Here is a 15764-nt window from a genome sequence, read left to right as displayed (position 1 = left end):
TATCATCAGTGTGCTGTGAGGTGGGAGTGCTGGCTCCGTCTCAGAGGCTGGACTCGGGCTTTATCGGCAGGTAATTCTCCCACTCTCACTAACTCATCTTGAATTATTTAAGTGTTATTTCCAGGACCCAGGAAAAGGGAAAAGAGGGGGAAAACACACACTGGATTGTTGTTAGTGCTATCATTATTATTATTGTTATTTTAGAATTAGATATCATTAAATTACTAAACTGAATTAATGATTTCTCAGGGTGGAAAAAATAGGCTGTTTTGTGCAATAGATAAAACGAATCTTGACATTTCTTGATCAGTAGAAAACATGCTGGATGACTGTGCCTGCTGTCGTTAATGCAGGCTCAACCATGCAGGCCCTGGCATCATCTGAAATGCTCCAACACGTGTTATTAAAAGCAGACGGCATACTTTAAGAGTGGGGCACTGGGGACAGGTATTTCCCTACATTAGAAAAAACAAAAAGCAGAAAAAAAAACATCCCCAAACAAAATGATAAAATTAAATAAAACTGCTGATAAATATATATATATATATGTATGTGAAAATAAAACTCTCCAGGGGGGAGCAGTGAAAAACAGGGGATGTATGCAGACACCTCCATAACTGTCTACTCCAGATAAGAACTTTCCACCATAACTTATTCATATAATTCATAGCAATTTTGTTCGTTTGTGTCATGAGGGGCATACGCTCCTGCGGAGTGAGCGGAGCGCTTCATTGCAGTAATGTTATCGAGGTGAATGACAAGCCGACAAAAGGGGCGCACGGTGTTGAGAGATGCTGCGACTCAGTTTAGGCACCAGGTTTGTCTCTCATCTGGTCCTCTTGACGCGGATCATCCTCACCTTGTCAGCCTCCCCGCTTGAGACAAAGGCGCGAGACCCGTCCGTGAGCTTTTTTTTTTTTTTTTTTTTTTTCTGCGCTGCAATAGAAAGCAACTCTGATCCTCGTTAACAGGAAATGTTTTAAAGACAATCTCAGGCTCAACGTGCATCTGTCAAAAGGGCGCCGTTTCTTGCGAATTGCGCATCACTTTGGGATAGGACAGCGTCATCACTCAACTTTCACCCTGTCAATAATCTGCCGACACGCTATTTATTTATTTTCTATTAAAACCAGACTAATCATTAGGCCAATATTTTCATTTAATAATAACAACAATAACAGTCATGACATTCCCACACCATATTTGTGTAAACCATCCTTTGATTAGCCTAAACCGTTTAAAAAGAACAAGGGTAGCCTATAGTGAATTGAATTTGACATCCATTTATATCCTAATTTAAACGCTCGACCTACAGCCTAATTCGTCATTTATAATATTGTTCGATACAGCCCCTCTCTATTTCCTTTTTTGTACACATATAATTATGTACAACGGTGAGGGTGCGAGAACAAACCACTTAAACCTACAATTTATTCAACAAGTCCTGCAGATAACTGTAATTGCTTAGTTGAATATTCGACAACCTAATTTCAGTTGTGATTCGCTGCCCTTGGGAAAGTCCTTTGAAGTGAAAGTGAAAAGGGGGATTTCAGGAAAGTAATTAATTTCACCGAGCGCGATTAGAAACACTTCAGACCTCCTCAGCATTTGAGTATTTACGACAAATGCAACAATATCAGAAAATTAAAGAAGATATTCTGTACCTCTCCTGTCGTCTTACGCACTACTTTTCAATGGCAGTGCCACCCATGGGGAAAGGAGAGGGGCAGGCACAGAGACACCGCTGAGGATGAAAGGTGAGAAAATGGAGTGACACCAGCACATTCAAGCTGGTTTGATTGTCAATTAAACAAATGAAACAGAGAAGAAAAAGGCGACTGGGCATGTAATGATACACGTTTTAAAGAAAGGAGAGTGTGTGCGCGATTTCCAAGTGTTTAACGGCTCAGATTCAACACAAGTCGAGGCTCAACTTCAACAATATACACCTGTACCTGCTGCAGTCGCTTTCACCACTTATTGACAATAGGTTGGAGGCAAATGCACGCCGCCATCCTCAAGTATTTCAGGTGCATCCGCTGCTAACGTTAAGAAGTTAATTACTTTAATTGAACTCAAACAATTCCGATGTGACAAGTTGCTCATTAGAATAAATGTAAGCGTTAATATGAAAAATATGAAGCTAATGAGCGGAAACAACACCGAGGTCACAGCTCTGAGCTGGGAAAAAAACAAACAAACCCAAAACTGCCACATAATAAATAAGAGATAATATAAATGCGCGATGCGTTTCCTCTTTAAACAGGGTGGGATTTTTAAAACACCGTGCAGCGGTTGTCTGTGCGCTCGGCGCGACTGCGCATGCGCCACTGGCACTTTCACTACCTGCCACACAGTCCTGTATTTCACATGGGGCAAACCGGAGTTATCATCCACTTGCGTGAATGCTGCTGCTGCTGAGTGGTGTTTGACAGTCTCGGGCGACAGGAGGAAAACAAGACAGCGATTTTCCCCCTCCTCTCCTCTTTGCTAAAGGCTGATGGATGCCACCATGGAGCAGAAAACATAAGTTGAGCACTCATAAGGACGCGACCGCTTGTACTTTACACAAGATAATCGACGGTGGAATGAAGAATTGAAGTCTTAGGTGAGTAGCCATGACACGAGCAGATTTGTTTTGAGTCTCAAATGGATTTTATTAAATTGCTTCACTTTTTTTAAAGGATCCGTGTGTCTGTCTGCCAGCGTTTCTGATTTTGCAAAAACATTTATGCTTATTTTCTCAAAATTATCATTTCAGAGATTTGTGCCAAAAATGTCTAAACCAATGGATCACGTAAAACGCCCGATGAATGCTTTCATGGTTTGGTCCAGAGCCCAGCGCAGAAAAATGGCTCAGGAGAACCCGAAAATGCACAACTCCGAGATCAGCAAGAGATTAGGAGCTGAGTGGAAACTTCTCACCGAGTCTGAGAAAAGGCCATTCATCGACGAAGCCAAACGACTGCGAGCGATGCACATGAAGGAACACCCAGACTATAAATACAGACCAAGGCGGAAGCCCAAGACTCTGATGAAAAAAGATAAGTTTTCTTTCCCTGTGCCCTACAATCTCGGGGAGCACGACGCGCTCAAAGTTAACGGGCTCTCGGCTGGAGGAGCACTTTCCGAGTCCGTCCTGGGGAACCCTGATAAGGCAGCAGCGGCTGCAGCGGCAGCAGCGGCGAGGGTATTCTTCAACCCGTCCATGTCTACGAACCCCTATTCCTTTTTCGACCTGGGATCCAAGATGACCGAGCTTTCCCCACCCTCGTTTCCGTACGCGTCTCCTTTGGGCTACCCGCCGGCAGGCGCCACGGCTTTCACCGGGACTGGCAGTGTAGGTGGCGGGACGCACACCCACACTCATTCTCATCCGTCCCCGGGAAACCCGGGCTACATGATCCCTTGTAACTGTACGGGCTGGCCCTCGGCAGGACTCCAGCCGCCCTTAGCATACATCCTGCTGCCTGGGATGGGAAAACCTCAACTTGAACCGTATCCTGCATATGCTGCAGCATTATGATAGGCCCACTTTGGACTTCAGAGAAAATGAAATGTGAAAACAAACAAACAAACAAAAAAAGCTATTCATGCAAGAGTTTTATTATGCATGCACAAACTTGTACATGTGATGAAGTGCTCGTCGTCTCAGATATCACATGTGTATGTATATTGATTAATGCCTTTATCTAAGGTAATGCTTATTTAGAGAACTCTCTAATCTATTATTACTCAGCCGTCACCTCTCACAGCCCAGAGGAAAAGGACTAAAGGATGGCAGAAATGCACACATTTGAGAGGAAATGGTATCACGTCAGTTTGCCCCATTTTTATCTTTTTGCACCTGCTTGACTAACCTGTTGGAATCATTGGCAGCATATACGATGACCTTATCGCATCATTTCCTCTCAGATAAGTTGTTGTAGGCTAATGGCTTATAATCCATGGATCAAGGAGGATTGCCACAACACTTCTCCCCTCTTGAGTGACTGTAAATGTGTACAGATAAAAATGACTAGTTTATTTGCCGTTATAGGCTTAGTGTTTGAGATAGGGCCAGGAACCTACGTATTTCATTAGAAATCCGGTGTATATTTTGAGTTTTTAAACCGTTTTATAGATGTCTGTAATATTTATTGTTTAGTGGAATCTATGGTGAACCAGACGATTTTAAAAAGGACAACATTAGTTCTGTAATATTTGCACATGAAACGTAGAGGATGTAATTTATTTTGAAGGTGATATTCAATTTCAGTGCATTGCAAATTTCGGGGTTGATTCATGCAAAACGTTTTTTTTTTGTTGTTTGTTTGTTTGTTTTTGTTTGTTTTTTTTAACCCTCCAAACAGTTTCAAAAAGTTCCAATTTATATGCAGACGGAAGTCCCTCACCAGCCCACTCCTCGTATCATGTGCAGCAGAAGAAAAAAAAAAAGTTTTTAACTAACTCTTATGGAATTTGTATGTTTTGTGTTTTCTTTAACCTCCGTTATGTACTTCAACCTATTGCTACTGTTCACTTGTTGAGCAAAGGACTACAATAAAGCGTATTCGGATTAAACGGAAGGGAATCGCGGCTGTACTTCTTGATGAGATGAACAAGATTGTTATCTTTTCTTTTCCTGCTCCTGCTCCTCAGTCCAGGTGAAGTGTAAGGTATCCTCCAAAGGCCGCTTTTGTCCGCGCTTTCAATGGCATTACTGGGGGAAATCTAAATCAGCCCATTGTAATCAAGAGCCAAAACCTTATTTATCACAATTTTAATCGTGAATAGGAAGGAAGATAAAACTGTGTGGTACTTCGAGCTTTCTTTTCCCATGCAGGGTGGGAAAAAGAGAGCAGCTTTTTTTTCTTTTCTTTTTCTTTTTTTAAGCTGCAGGACAAGCTCGTCTTTGAGGCTTTTTAAACAACCTGAGCTGAGTGTGTGCGCTCCCAAGTCTGAGGAGAAAAACAAAGTGCATTTAATATGAGTTAAAATAAAACCCCAAAAAGAAAAGCTTGCTGATCACCTGTCCTAAGGAGTGAGTGTTCTCACGTGCACAAGCGTGCGTGTGTATAGCAGGTGTGTGTGTTGGGGGGGGGGGTTTGCACAAAATTTTCAATTCATATTAGATCTGTAACGTGTAACGCAATGTGTTATTACTGGCCCTTCTTAGGTTACGCTGAGAGATTAATTCATAAGGATCAGAGCGATTATGCAAAACTAATTTGGACAGTCCAGGGATAATTATCTCCGTCACGGTTAATTACACCCTTTCACCACTATGTTCTCCATTGTAACACCCCGATCTCTCCCCTCCACGGAACTTCCTTCTTGGCCTCGAAAATAACGCGCAAGTGACCTTGTGTTTCATTAAAGGCCTTGGAAAAAAAAAAAAACGTGGGGAGCTGTCAGAACTGCTGGTATTTACATTTCCTGTTCAGCATCTTCAAACTGATAGCCTAATTTATGACGCCAGAACAGCCTACACATTTTTATTTCATGTTATTTCATTTTTGATTCCTGTGTTATTTTCTTCTTCTTGTTGTTTATTTTTTTGTCATGACGCTAAAGGAAATGCTTCTGATAATGTGTAACATAAATACCAAAAATGCCAAAGTGGTAGATGATTTTGAACTGATTTTAGGTAAAGCAATACAAGCTGGTTGTTGTCTGATCAAAACACGGAGAAGGTCGTCAAGTCAGTGAAAGAACGTGTATTATGAGTTCAGTGGCCATTTCTTTCTCTTTCTTTGGCCTTTTTTTTTATTATATTTTTCTTCCTTGAGAAAAAAAGGGAAGAAAGCTGAAAGAACTTTTTTCAGCTCTGGGAGCGTTTAGACGGTCGAGGGGGTTTTGTCTGGGAACAAAACGTGGGTTGGGAGGTTTTGTGAGAGTGTTGTTTGTTGAAGTGGAGCTCAGCAAAAGCGGCTGCTTTCCCTCATTGTGATGAAAGCAATCAGTGGTATTTGGAAAACTGTTAGCATTGTGCACTTCTTCTGTGTCCGTTGTGGAGGATTTCTTTTCACAAGGTTTTTTCAGCCGATCCAGCTGGCCGGAGTGAATAGCACTGCAATGTGTACACGCTTTGTCCCTCCAAGCCCTTCAAGTAGCCCACATTGAATAGAGTGAGTTGACACTGCATGACAGTGAAACAACATAATAAAAAATACATGAGCGCATGAATAGAAGCAGGCGCATAAATAAATAAAATGGGTGGCCAAAACTGGATAAACTGAATGACAAAACGGTGAAAGGGGAACAAAAAGATATTTAACACGCTAGATTAGCATTAGAATGCAATCTACAAGCCAGAACAATTGATGAATAGGTTTACCGGCCAAGAAAGAAATGGACTAAATGCCTTTTGAATAGATAGCCTATGTTTTTTCTGTCTAAGATGGGGACTGAATGAGAAAGGTGGACATGTAACTATGGAAATAAGTGGGAGAAAACTTTTTCTTAGAAGATGTTTTTCACTCTTCAAGGATCCTCAATATCTGGTGCAGTAAACTCTGCTTCTCTGGAAAAGACTAGATTAAAGTTAAGGTGATTTTGTGTTTTTTTTATAGAAAGTATTTTGTGAAACCAAAATACCCGTAAGACAACTCAAGTCTTTCGGGTTCAGCCCTTTGAGTTTGGGTTTCACATCTCAAACAGACCTAAATCTGTTTTATGATTGTAATCAGAAAATAAATGGAATTAATTTACACATGGCCTACAAACTAAATATTCTCATATTCCACACATTTAGATAATGAGAATAAGTTTATGTTGACCGATAGGCGATGGCTGGGTTTGAATGGCTGGTGGTGATGAGCAGTCTGGTCCTGATGCAAAAAGCTGCTGAACGATGTGAGCACTTGACAAAAACGCTGGATAAATTCAAGCAGTTTTTCAGGCTAAATGATGACTTTATTTAATTGAACACAATTAATGAAACTAGCTGAGATCCTGTAGCAGCAGCAGCAGCAGCAGCAGCAGCAGCAGCAGCAGCAGCAATGTGTCCTCTGCAGCGCCTTTCTTCTGGCATGAGGAGAATGTCAAAGATTACGTTGAAAAGATACCTTTAGTAAATTTAGTGAGAGTGTTTACATGAGATAAAGACTGGCTCTCCTGCAGAAGCAGCCTGTGTATTAATTTTAGTTACATACTTTAATGATGTCTGTTTAATTCAGAACAAACAGGCAGATAAGTTGTGAGACGATAACACTGTTTGGTGGTTTTAATGAAACCCCTCTTCATGTTGTTTCAATAATACAATATGTAAAAAAAAAAAAAAAGTCCCAGATAAAATGTATTAAAGTTGTTTAAATTTAAAGACTTAGAAATAAGAATTTAGTTTATATTTTAATAAGAACTTTAAAATGGTTGTCGGTGTTTGCTTGGTGTTTTACCGCATAGTATACTGACAGCCAATACAAAGATTACTGCAGTAGATTTAAAGCTGTGGCTGCCTCATGTTTTCATAAGCCCCCCCGTCTGATGCCCTGATATCATTATGTCTTAGTGTTAAACCCTTTATGTGCCTGTAAGACATTTGTAGAAGTGAGATTAGGCAAATTAACATACATATGTATCACTGGTTCAACCATGTTGACCTCAGAGGGATGCACAATGGTTTCCTCATCCCTAATTCGCCCAGGGCTGCCCCACAGGCATGTGGATTATCACCTGGTTTCAATGGCTTGAGATGGATCATTTTAGTATTTTTTTTTTTCTGACATGAATAATACATCAATATCATCTCTCTGAGGATACTTTTCTCCATTTGTTTGCAGGAGTCTGCTTCTTGCTCACCTGGTTGTCATAGCAAGTGGGTGCTGTGTGCAACGCTGAGAGATATACAGCCAGTGCTGGCTTCTCTGTGAGGAACCTCAAAGAGTCTGATCACTGACTTCTCCATCTCATTTTAGGCAAATCAAAGTGTGAAAAGTCTCTCCTGAAGCAATATCTCCATCATCAGGTTGGGTCAAGAATGTTTATGAAGGCTGTGTGCCATATTACCTGTAATCTCCAGAGTATGAACTGCTGTATTTCTTACTTCTCTATGCTCCCAGGAGGGAAAAAATGCCAAAATTATCTTGCATTGCACCTTTTCCGCAACCCCTCAACGTGGCAAATCAAAGCCTCAAAACCGTACATGTCACTGTGCCCAAGGTCACTGAGAGAAATGAGAAATCTCTGTGTACTGTACAGCCCATCCCTATAAACATGCCACACAGCCTCTGAAGTCTGACTCTGCTTTTAAGAAGTCCAAGTTTGTTTAATAGTACATAATGCAATAAGTCGATCTGCCCCTGCTGGAGTTCAGAGAGGGAACGCTTGAATTAGGTTGGGGGCAGGTGGTGGGTGTGGGGGTTGATGGTTTGGGGGTTCAGGTAATCATGAGTTTTGCAGGTGAGACGAGTGAGCTGCACTCATAGTGTCAACCAGAATGACTGGAATCCAAGACATTAGAAGCAATATCACAGCTCTGCCTTTCTTTATCACTATATGTTCAATGCACTCGAACACTTCTCATATCAGTGGAATATTTATTTAATTTCTATAATACAGCTGTAGCTGATGAAATACAGTACCAGTACTTTCTGATGTGAGAATACAGAGACCCCGTGCCCTTTGTAAGGACTAAAAAAAGCATACATAACATTGTTTTATCAGTTTATTATTCTTTTTTTCCCCCTTAATTTTCTAAGCATCGATTATTGAGATGACATGTTTCAGAGGAACGCTACAGAAAATCACAGTTATTTCCCTTTGGGGTCTTAGAAACCTCAGCTGAAAAAGCTGGTTAAATAAAATGAATGTTCTGTACTTTTTGTGCAGCTCTTCCCCTTCCAAATCCAAAATGAGTTTATTCACACACTTGTCAATATTTTGTTTGGATTTATGTAATTGGAGTGTTGTGATAGTTGTTGTTTGTAACAGGGTGTTAAACTGTTCTGACCGACCCCAAAAATAACCAACCTGTGTAGGATAACGTGGTTCATTTTTTTTTTTTGATCGGAAAACAAAGGAAATATGTATTTCTTCATACATAAGACATCTAAAAATATTTTGTTGTTACATTTTTATCAACTTAATCACATGTGGCGTTTTGAATCGGGAAGAGATAAAACTATATTACTTTTCAATACGTGTTGGGTTTTATTAAGGTCAGAAAAGAAGATCTAAAACAAGGAAAAACGGTTGATTTTCTAATATTTAATATTATTTTTTCACATACGGTAGTTGGATGTGTCAAACAGTAAAAAGGTAGGACTGATGAAGTAAAGTCTCGGTGAAATGTAGAAACAATAGCTATCCATGCACCTCTGCAAGCTAAAGGATTTCTAGATTTTAACTATCGTCTCTAAATAATCTGTTGTCTTTCTGAGGGCCCAACAGGTTTGACGTGTGCCATAAACACCACCGTGAGGGTGTTGTAGTGGAGTCAGTTTTCAGACACCTCTTAGCAGTCTGACTCTAAAGCTCCCACTGCTGTCTAAAGGAAATCACTGCACTAATAACTTCATATTCATATTCAGTGTCATAAAAGGAGCATATTACAAGTTATGTCCTTACATTACAAAAGGCTGGTTTGAAAATATACAATTCAATTTGAAAATACTATTTACAAGCACACAAACACACACACATGCACACACACACACACACACACATGCATGTACTTGAGGGAGAAAGAAGAAGGTGCAGATGTTGAATCTCTGACAAGATTAGAGTTTTTCAAAAGCTCATGTAGCTGCTAGGTAGTCGCTGAAATCATTACGTTAATAACCTAAAACATGAGGTACAGTATTACTCTATGAATCCATCAATAAATTAGAATAATGTCAGCGAGCAGCCTTAAAAAATGTTCTTTAAACTGACATGACATTTTTTGTTCCATTTCCAAATGACCGCTGGCAGAGATTGCTGGCTCTCCTATTAATTCCCAGGTTTTCAAGGAAAAAATATATCTATCATAAGTAGAAATAATGAAGTTGAAGAGCTGATGCCCTGAGGAGCAGTCGCAAAGAATTATATCTTTCTATAACACAGGACACAGGCAAAAGATAAGTACCTGTCAGTTGGCATACTTTCTGCTACATGTGCCTATCAATAAAAGAGATTATTTTCCCCAGTTATTACAACAAAGATCTGGGGGGCTCGAAGATTGCACCTTTAATGAGAAGGCATGATTTCCTCCTGCACACTCACAACTGCACTTGAAGTGAGTGAGCTGTAATGCCATCCATTTTCCCTCTCTCTCCATTTTACAAGAACTTATTAAAATGAAATATTGCCAACATTAATTCACAGGGATTATTTATTACATTTTAACAGGATTATGGTGTGCAAAGCTTGATTTGGGATTCACACCCTGTATTGTGATATCGTGGTTTAAGCAGTCAAATTCTGCAGTCCTGTCATAATTTACAGTGGCAAAATAGATCATTGCCAAATGATACGTCGCCCCACTGCTAATCTTCATGTGTTGAAACGCGGGAATACCGAAAAACGCATCAGTGGACGTGAACTTGGATTTTGTCTATATCAGTGGAGGGCGGCTTGTCATTCCGCTTGCATTACTTTTCTGTTGAAGAGACAAATTGTGAAAGGTGATTTTTTTTTTTATATTTTTTTGGGCAGCCTACGTTGTTGAATTCTATAGGTGTAGTGGTGTTTAACAGAGCTTAAACTGATGTCATGTCTGTAGCTGTCAGATTTGTTTTCCCACACAGTTTTGTAGGCACAGTGTAATGCACTGGAACAACCACATAGATGCCTCAGTAATGACGATGTGAAGAATACAAGTATGTACCTCAATGACAGCAAAGCAGTAATTCGTACGGGCACCTTATCATATTCAGCAGAAAATCCAGCACTTGCGAAACACGTCTTTAATCTCAAAATGTGGCTGGTTCCTGAAACGTGCCATTAGTTATACTGATCAAGGAGCATAACTTCATACCTTAATTGGGAGGTAATGTGAAGGTCCTCAGAACAAATCTATTATGAATGGTCCTACCAGACATCACATGCAGGGGTCCTTCTGACACCCCACACTCTTTAGCCACTTCATCACGCTGCATCTGGTCGTGTTGTGGTATGGAAATTTACCATGTTTTTTGTTACCTTAAAAAGGGTTACATTGAAAGCAATGGCTTTTCAACATTGTATTTACACTTGCTTTGTTTGCTTGTGTGTGTGGGAAGAAAAGGGATCTATAAAGGATGTGAAATGGGGAAAGCAATCAAAAGTCTGGCCTTCACTCACTGTGCTGCTAACAAAAATGTTACAAGGCTAGGAGCTGCTGAAGTACCTGCAGACAGAGAGACATTTCTGCCTGTCTCTTTTGAGCCACTGAGAGGTCCTCCTCCCCAATTGTTTCCTTATTATTCCACATGTAGCATACATGGTTTTATTTAGCCTCTTCTTGTCCAAAGTAAATGGTTATAAGTTACCAATAGCAATTAAAAGTATGGCATAAATAAAGAATGGGGGCATATTACTTTGAACTGTTGCTAAATATGACAGATCCGTGGCAAAGTCTGGAAATTTCAGCATTTTAAATCAAGCACAGTGAAGTTGTTTGTATGAAAAATAAAATGGGTCAAGTGGAACAGTGCCCCTTTGACAGTCCTTTTCAAAATGGAATGAAACCTAGGAATAGAGGCGTTTTTTTTTTTCTTCCTCAAAGAGATGGCACCCATACAAACTCTCACAGGAGACACAAATGAACTTGAATGTCTAAAAGCAACCCTCTACACTTTGATACTAGTGCAGACAGGTGTAAAAATATACATAGCTAACACAGAGCAATAACAAGAGATTTATGTATGTAGGGCGCAAAAGAAATGCAGAGCCGTTGCCTGGTGCTGTCAAGTTCATTTTCCTGTTGCGTCATTCACCATGCCAGTGCACAGTGAAGCCAAATATGGCAGAATCTTCTATTTCTCATACCATGTGCATCATGATCTCTTGTCAGGCGAACAGATGTCTGAGCACCATGTTGGATGTTTGCATGTGTATGTAAGAAATGGGTAAACAGGTTGAAATATTCCCCCCTTAATTTGATGCACAATGCATCTTGACAGCCAATTGAATTCATGCAGATTCAAGATCCAATGTCACATGTCAGGTCCTTTATGCTCAGATAAATAAGTTAGTTCAGTAGCAGGCGGCTAATAACTCCGCATCCCCACTAAATGGGGTGAATCAGGCATTTCTGTTTGTCCTGTAATATTATCACCACCTTCTGACCCTATCTAACCTTTTACCTGTACAGTCAATACACTCAGAGGTGATAAAAGACCATGAGTGAATGGAGTGTGTGTAATGTTGCAGCCAGCAGCGATTACAGAGGTAACATGAACGCTTGGAAGCGATACTGAGACAGGGCTTTTTGTGCCTCCTAAATTGCTGGACAGCTCCAGGGCTGACATTTAAAACATAACATCACCAAACAAAAACACATTAAAAGAGAATAGCTGAGCAGGGGGCTTTAAGCAAAACCTGAAATTCAAGTTTTGGCTAAGGCAACTGACCCAAATTTCCTGCCCCTTCTTTTCCTTAACATGCTTCTGCAAGCCTGGGCCCTGGGGTGACGTATCCCTTACATAGGGATTGCCGGTGCATTTACATAGCATGGTTAATGAGAGATCAACACCAGGAAAGCGCCTTGAATATAAAGCTTTCTTGTAAAAATAATGAGCGAGCGATTGATCCATACTCAAACAAGCCGGTTTGCTGAGTTAATACCAAAGGCAGATTATAGCCGGTGCCAAAAGTGCCCTGGCGTGCAACGCCTTTTGCTTAGAGGGTCCCCAAACTTGTCATCACATTAGCACATGGTCAAGGAGTACATCCTACCACTCTCATAATCTGCTTTCTTGCACAATTAGCCTTCTATAATAAGGCAGCTGCCTGACAGCCGGCAGGGAGAAAAGAGGAAAATCACTGAGTTTCACATAGGATGGATGGATCGTTTACTGCCACTGAAATATAGACTCTGAGGTGATTCTCTCTCCGACTCATCACCGACTGCTGGTCCTCACATTAACGTCTGAACGTTATGACAACATGGAAGCTTGCTCTTCTTTATTGTGCCAAGCATCTATTGCACTTTGATGAAGCCAGACAAAGGAGGGTAAGAGGGGGGTGGGGTGGAGGTGTGTGTGTGTGTGTGTGTGTGTGTGTGTGTGTGTGTGAGGGAGAGAGAGAGAGAGAGAGAGAGAGAGAGAGAGAGCACCATTGGCCAGGGTAGATGTGTTTATAGCTCAGAAAATCTGAGAGAATCAGATGTTGGAGAGGGTAAAATGGCAAGGGATGGCAAGTTTTCCGAGTAAAATAATAGATAATTTCATTCTGACAAAGGCGAGGAAACTATGGGCAAGAGAACAAAATCGCAGGAAGGGATGGAGAAGGGAAGGGGCTTGAAAAGAATAAGAAGAATTCAGTGCTGCTTCTTGCAAGGCAAAAGAAAAAAAAAAAAAACATTGATGACACCCGGTTCCATTCTTCCGCTCTCCCCTTTCTCTGCTCCTCGCCTCGCAGCACGGCGGGCTAAGCTGGGAGCTGTAATGTCATTAAATTGCAAATGCTTTTTTTTCATTTCCGACACACACTGTTTACTTATCTGGCAAAAACATATGTTGGAAGGAATCCGTTAAATTCTGCCCATTGCCTTGGGTGAAAGTGCAATAGAAACGGGCCCACTGAGCTCCTTCTGTCGTCTCCTTTTAGCACTTTGCCTTATCTACAAGGCTGCTTAGCAGCAAACTGGCGAGTTCAATGAAAAATGAAGATACAGTGCAAGATTAGGGAAGAACAGTGAGGGGAGAAATGCTTGGAGAGAGGGTCATCCCATTGCAAATGATTTCACTCCTCTCCATCTGCATAAATGACTATTTTTAAGGCATCTCCAGCGTCTGTATATTTTTCTCACTCTGCCACACATTTAATTTCACGCCCCGTGTTCTGAATATGCTTAAATGCATATCTCTGATGCACCTTTAAGCCAGAGGAAAGAGGATGGGGGGGTAGTGGGGAGGGTACGAAAGCAAAATTAAAGATAAAATGGTGTGATTTGCACTACAAGTCTATTACTTTATGGCATTTACATATAGTTTACCTCTGCAATTCCAAGATTTTTTTTCTAGCACCTTCCTATCAGTATTTGGGCTTGTATAAATATGTATAAATCTTTGTTGAGAAAAAATAGAATTCCTAGCACTGCACTGGAAAGTTTGAAGGGTGCACTTTCTTGCTTCAACTTCTCCTCTTCCTCCCATGAGACTGTCAGCATATCTGCTGGGGGTGTACTCTCCCAGCTTGCCCCAACAAAGGCACAGGCTTCAAGCACTTTGTGCCCCATGATCCCCAGATACTCCGCCCCTCGGTGGAATGAGTGGGGAGAGAGATCCTGGGTCAAGGCTTGGCCATGGCTTTACAGGAAGGGCCTGGCAAAGAGTGATGCATGTGAGGAGCAGCATCCTTGTCAAACAAGTGTGCGAACAGCTCGGAGAATCAGCACCAGGTATGTCATGTAGCTTATCACCGACAATATTTACAGAGGACCCCACACAGGTCTCTCACAGTGACATGGTGGATAATGGGCTAAATGTGTGCTACTGCTGTGCTATCAGGTGGATGTGTTGTTCTACAGTCGCGAGGAAGTTTGAGCTGCTAGTGGAAAGCCCGCCTCTAACAGCAGAGAAGAGGAAGGCTCTGAATTGGCCTGGGAATGAAAAGGAAAGAGAGAGAGAGAGAGAGAGAGAGAGAGAGAGAGAGAGAGAGAGGCTATTCAGAGCACGATTCCTTTCCTTCATTGTCTGCCCGCTTAGATTTGAATACGTTCACTCAAAGCAAACGAGAAAAATGCTTCAGACCCTCGCATTGTTGGCTTTCTCTCTCTTCTTTTCTATTTGCAATTAAATGCATTTCAAATGGAACAACTGTACAGAGAGCATTTCTGATAAGAAGGAATTCCATTGCCCTTAACCTTCTTTGTAATGGCTTTGCAATTTTTGAGCACTTTTATTATGAGAATTGCACAATCAAAACATATCTTTGAATAGAAAATGCCATACAACTTAAGTATTGCTTCATTGAAAATTAAATTGCATTTAAAAACCATTTTTAGTCCTCTGTGTTCCTCATTTCTTAAGCCAATCTTAGTGTTTCTGTTTTGCTGCTTTGTGTGTAACACTGTGCCTTGACAGGACCCTTGTGTCCTGAGCGGTATCACACACACTGGTCCTAAGCATGGGATGAGATCAGTCAATTAGAATTAATGTCATCTGGTCATTTACAGCTAAACACCCTCCATGTGTATTGTGTTTGCTTTGTGTGCAAAGCATCAACTGCAAAACCAATCTCATCCTCCAGACATGAATTTTTGAAGGATTTGAACGCTGTAAATAACTCCAAACCCTCTCTTACGAGGTTTACCCCTGGAGCACTTTGTAACTTATCAGGGCTGCCTTGTGCCTCCTCTAATGCTTGCATTATGCTCAAATGTAAATCGGTAAGCTGCCAGAGAGGTGGGCGGGAATCACTGAAGAAAGAATCACTGAAGGGTCTAGCCAATATTCTGATTGGGGCATAGCAAAATAAACAGTATAGTTTTGTTTTTTAAGAAGCCAGTTGAACAAAAATAAATCTCACTACTCTCTTCACAAACAAGTGTTACACACTTCTGGAGACTTTCACTCAAGTAATAGAAAAAAAAAATGAGAGTCCTGCCTTTGAAATGTTGTAATATTTGATAAAGTTTTCAAGGACTGTAGGTTTTC

General features: G+C 40.9%; 1 protein-coding gene across 1 annotated transcript; it reads left to right on the top strand.

Moving 5' to 3' along the window:
- The first annotated feature begins 1856 nt into the window (after positions 1 to 1856).
- sox21b (SRY-box transcription factor 21b) lies at positions 1857 to 5420 on the top strand. Its single transcript, XM_046404895.1, has 2 exons — positions 1857 to 2608; positions 2762 to 5420. The coding sequence occupies exon 2, from the start codon at positions 2777 to 2779 to the stop codon at positions 3524 to 3526; it is 750 nt and encodes a 249-aa protein (XP_046260851.1). The 5' UTR covers positions 1857 to 2608; positions 2762 to 2776; the 3' UTR covers positions 3527 to 5420.
- Positions 5421 to 15764: the final 10344 nt, after the last annotated feature.

This window comes from Scatophagus argus, chromosome 11 (assembly GCF_020382885.2).
Source record: "Scatophagus argus isolate fScaArg1 chromosome 11, fScaArg1.pri, whole genome shotgun sequence".
NCBI lineage: Eukaryota > Metazoa > Chordata > Actinopteri > Scatophagidae > Scatophagus > Scatophagus argus.
Note: the sequence above shows the minus strand (reverse complement) of the source record. Positions and strands in the feature narration are given on the sequence as shown.

What these genes read in the sequence shown, in the direction of transcription:
- sox21b (XM_046404895.1), top strand. Translation starts at nt 2,777, where the DNA reads ATGTCTAAACCAATGGATCACGTAAAACGCCCGATGAATGCTTTCATG.